General features: G+C 39.1%; 1 protein-coding gene across 1 annotated transcript; it reads left to right on the forward strand.

Moving 5' to 3' along the window:
* Positions 1–2,633: 2,633 nt before the first annotated feature.
* On the forward strand, positions 2,634–3,140 carry LOC131434057 (uncharacterized). Its single transcript, XM_058600707.1, has one exon. The coding sequence runs from the start codon at positions 2,634–2,636 to the stop codon at positions 3,138–3,140; it is 507 nt and encodes a 168-aa protein (XP_058456690.1).
* Positions 3,141–4,410: the final 1,270 nt, after the last annotated feature.

Below are 4,410 nucleotides of genomic sequence, written 5' to 3' on the forward strand. Positions count from 1 at the left end.
AATCGGATAGCAATTTGCAAAAAATATTATAATGAATTTAAAATTTAACAGTGATGTTAAATAATTATTTGAATATTTTAAATTGGAATGCTCGATCTTTGAAATCGAGTGAAGATTAATTTTATAATTTTCTCAAAGTTCACAAAATTCATATTGCCATTGTGACAGAAACTTTTCTTAAACCAAATGTCAAATTGAAAAGTAATCCACATTATGTGGTTCATTGATTTGACAGGTTTACTGGAATTGGTGGTGGAGTTGCCATTTTTGTCCAACGGCAAATTAAACATCGAATTTTACCTTCTTTCAATACTAAAGTTATTGAAAGCTTGGGAATCGAAGTTGAAACCATTCAAGGAATTTATTTCATCGCTGGAGCATATTTGCCATTCTACTGCACCGGCGAACAATTAAATTTCTTTAAAGGCGATTTGCAAAAACTCACAAGATATCGACCGAAATTTTTCGTAATAGGGGACTTAAATGCTAAGCATGTCCAGTGGAATTGTAGGCAAAATAACAGTAATGGTAAAATACTTCATAATCAACTCTCAGCTGGTTACTTCACAGTTCTTCATCCCAGTAATCCGACTTGGTTATCTTCCGTGAAAAATCCGTCTACAATTGATCTGGTTCTAACAGATCAAAGTCACATTTGTAGTGAACCGATTACACATGCGGACTTTGACTCAGATCATCTTCCTGTAACATTCAGACTTTCCAAAGAAGCTATAATTAATCCAATTAGTACTATATTCAAACATCATAGAGCTAATTGGTTGGATTACAGATCTCACATTGAAAATCATGTGGATCATGAAACTATTTTAGAAAATTCTGCGGACATCGACACAGCAATTGATAATTTGAATCATTATATTATCGAAGCTAGAAATCTTTCAGTTCCCAAAGCTCAAACTAAATTAAATTCTCCTATCATCGATGATAATCTTCAACTGCTCATTCGGTTGAAGAATGTTCGTCGACGACAATATCAACGTTCTCGTGATCCTGCTATGAAAAACATAGTTAAGGATTTACAAAAAGAAATTAAACATACGTTTACTCTTTTGCGAAATGAAAATTTCGGTAAAGAAATTGAACAATTTAAACCCTATTCTAAACCTTCCTGGAAACTTTTTAAGGTTCTTAAGAAACCTCAGAAACCAATTCCTGCTCTCAAGGAAGGAAATCAAATACTTCTTACAAATGTCAAAAAAGCTCAAAAACTTGCTCAGCAGTTCGAGAGTGTACACAATTTTAATTTGAACGTTGTGAGTCCTATTGAAAATGAAGTCTCACTGAAATATGATCATATTTCAACCCAAGTGTTATCACAAAATGACACTATTGAGATGAATTTTGATAAAATTAAATCAATTATTAGGAAACTTAAAAACATGAAGGCTCCTGGTAATGATGAAATTTTTAATATTCTTATTAAAAATCTTCCCGATGTTGCCTTGAGACTCCTGCTAAAAATTTTTTTTCATTAGCTTACTTCCCAAAAAATGGAAAAACGCTAAAGTAATTCCTATCCTCAAACCTGATAAAAACCCAGCAGAAACATCAAGTTATCGACCAATTAGCTTACTTTCTTCTATCAGTAAACTTTTTCAAAAAATTATCTTGTTCAGAATGATGTCTCATATAAATGAGAATTCATTTTTTTTATCAGAGCAGTTTGGATTTCGTCAAGAACATTAACTACTCATCAACTTGTAAGAGTAACGAACATGATAAAAGCAAATAAATCTTCTGGGTTATCCACTGGAGTTGCTCTTCTAGACATAGAAAAAGCATTCGACAGTGTTTGGCACAAAGGTTTAATAGCAAAAATGTCTGATTTCCAGTTTCCTATATATTTGATAAAAATGATTCAAAATTATTTAACTGATCGTACTCTTCAGGTTAGCTATCAGAATTGTAAATCTGAATTGCTACCCGTACGAGCAGGTGTTCCACAGGGTTCGAGCGTAGCTCCAATCTTGTATAATATTTTCACTTCTGATCTTCCAAATCTACCCGTTGGTTGTCAGAAATCGCTATTCTGTGACGACACAAGTCTGTTAGCCACAGGTAGAAATCTAAGAGTGATCTGCAGTCGCCTACAAAGAAGTTTAAATATTTTCAGTGATTATCTGTCAAAATGGAAAATTAAACCAAATGCAGCAAAAACGCAATTAAATATCTTTCCTCATAAGCCAAGAGCTTCTTTTCTTAAACCAAACAATAATCACATTCTCAAATTGAATGGCTTGGAATTGACATGGTATGATCAAGCTAAATACTTGAATATAAATAGGTTTAACGTATTATGTCATAACTAAACAGCAATTCTGGCAGCACTGGAGCTGTCAAAGGCACGAGCACTATCACTCTTGCCAACTCAACAATAACGAGATGATTTCCGCTACAACAGTGAAAGTATCACTAAGAAAATAAAAGCTAGTGTACGCGTTTGTATTCATTACGATTCCCGTTCCTGTCGGTCCGCATCCGATTCTTGGTAGTGTTACACCCGATTTCATAACAGTTTGGCGACGAGAAGTACGGAACTGCGCGAAAGTTCGAAAAGTGTGTTTCTGCTGTGTTCTACGTTGCGTTCGGCAAATTGCACCATTTTTGCTAACATGGTGGACCAACCAGGTGATGGACCTGCCGCTGGCGTTACTGTGGTACCGGTTACGTTTTCATTTGAGCCGTTCAATGCTGCCACATCGAAATTTGATCGATGGGTGGAGCGGCTGCAAGTTTCTTTTCGGATTTATCACGTTCAAGATGCCGATAAGCGCGATTACCTTCTTCATCATATGGGCGGCGCTACCTATGACGTGCTATGTAACAAACTGAAGAACGCCGAACCGGACACAAAAAGTTTTGATGAGATTGTGGCTCTGCTGAAGGATCATTTCCACCCCGATCCTTTGGAAATTCTGGAAAATTTCAAGTTTTCAAGCCGCAAGCAGCTGGAGCACGAGTCTTTGAGTGAGTACCTAATGGATTTGGAGAAACTTGCTCAAACGTGCAATTTCGAAGATCACTTGGACAAAGCCATACGGAAACCAGTTCGTATTTGGCATCCGGAATCGTGTGATACAGTCGCGGTTGCTGGAAGTTGGAAATTTGACCCTGGATAGGGCAAAGGAAATCGGATTTGGGATGGAAAAGTCACACCGTGGCACCGATGAGATGCACGGATCCCGATCAAAGAACGAGGTGCAACAAATCGAGCACGGATCCAAGAAAATGAAAAAGAAGAAGTCTTTCCAGTTGGCGGGTCAATCGAGTGCAGGCCAGAATTCAAGCAAATCTAATGGTTCGAAAAAACAATGTTTCCGTTGTGGATGTTCGGATCACTTTGCGGACAAGTGCAAACACAAGACGACCGTCTGCAATTTCTGCAAAAAGAAGGGACACTTGGAGAAAGTGTGCCAGTCCAAGGCCAAGGAAAAGGGGACGAATGAAGCACACCACTTGGAGGAACACTGCGTTGTCAAGGTCGTGTTTCAGATGAACGCTGTTCGAGGTCATGCTGATAAGTTTTTGTTGGATGTGATGATTAATCACAGAACGCTGAAATTCGAGGTTGACACCGGATCGCCCGTATCCCTGATTAACCTACGTGACAAACGACTTTATTTCAATGACTTGAAAATTATCCCCACTACTTTACGGCTAATAAGTTACTGCGGTAATGATATCGGTGTACTTGGTAAAATGATGGTAAACATTGTTGCCAATGGTGAAGAACTCACACTGCCTTTGCACGTCGCGGAATCGAGCAGGCACCCCCTGCTGGGTCGCGACTGGTTGCTCGCATTGAATGTAGATTTCAATCGCGTATTCAGACCCGGTACACATTCGGTTTCTTACTGTTACGGTAGGGACCAATACATAGCCAGTACGTTGAATGATTTACTTAAAAAGTTCTCACATGTTTTCGATAAACGCGTTGGAAAAATTAAGGGGATTCAAGCTTCGCTGACCGTTCGAAAGGATACCAAGCCGATGTACGTGAAGGCTAGATCAGTTCCATTTGAATTGCGTGGTGCGGCCGAGAAAGAGATCGACCAGTTCGTAAGTGATGGTATCTGGGAAAAGGTGGATCACTCTGTATGGGCCACTCCTGTCGTTCCGGTGAAAAAGACGGGCGGTAGGGTACGATTGTGCGGTGACTATAAAATCACATTAAATCCGTTCTTGCAAATTGACGATCATCCTCTTCCTACCGTGGAAGAAGTTTTCGCAACCGTTGAGAGGGGAGAGACCTTTTCAAAGCTGGATCTATCCCAGGCCTATTTGTAACTAGAAGTCTGCCCGAAGGATAGAGATTTACTTACTCTAAGCACTCATCGTGGTCTTTTCCGTCCCACGAGACTAATGTACGGTGTCGCTTCCGCTCCGGAT

This window comes from Malaya genurostris, chromosome 3 (genome assembly GCF_030247185.1).
Source record: "Malaya genurostris strain Urasoe2022 chromosome 3, Malgen_1.1, whole genome shotgun sequence".
In the NCBI taxonomy this organism is placed as follows: Eukaryota; Metazoa; Arthropoda; class Insecta; order Diptera; family Culicidae; genus Malaya; species Malaya genurostris.

Bases quoted from the DNA above. Each gene is read 5' to 3' on its own strand.
- LOC131434057 (XM_058600707.1), top strand. From the start codon at position 2,634: ATGGTGGACCAACCAGGTGATGGACCTGCCGCTGGCGTTACTGTGGTA.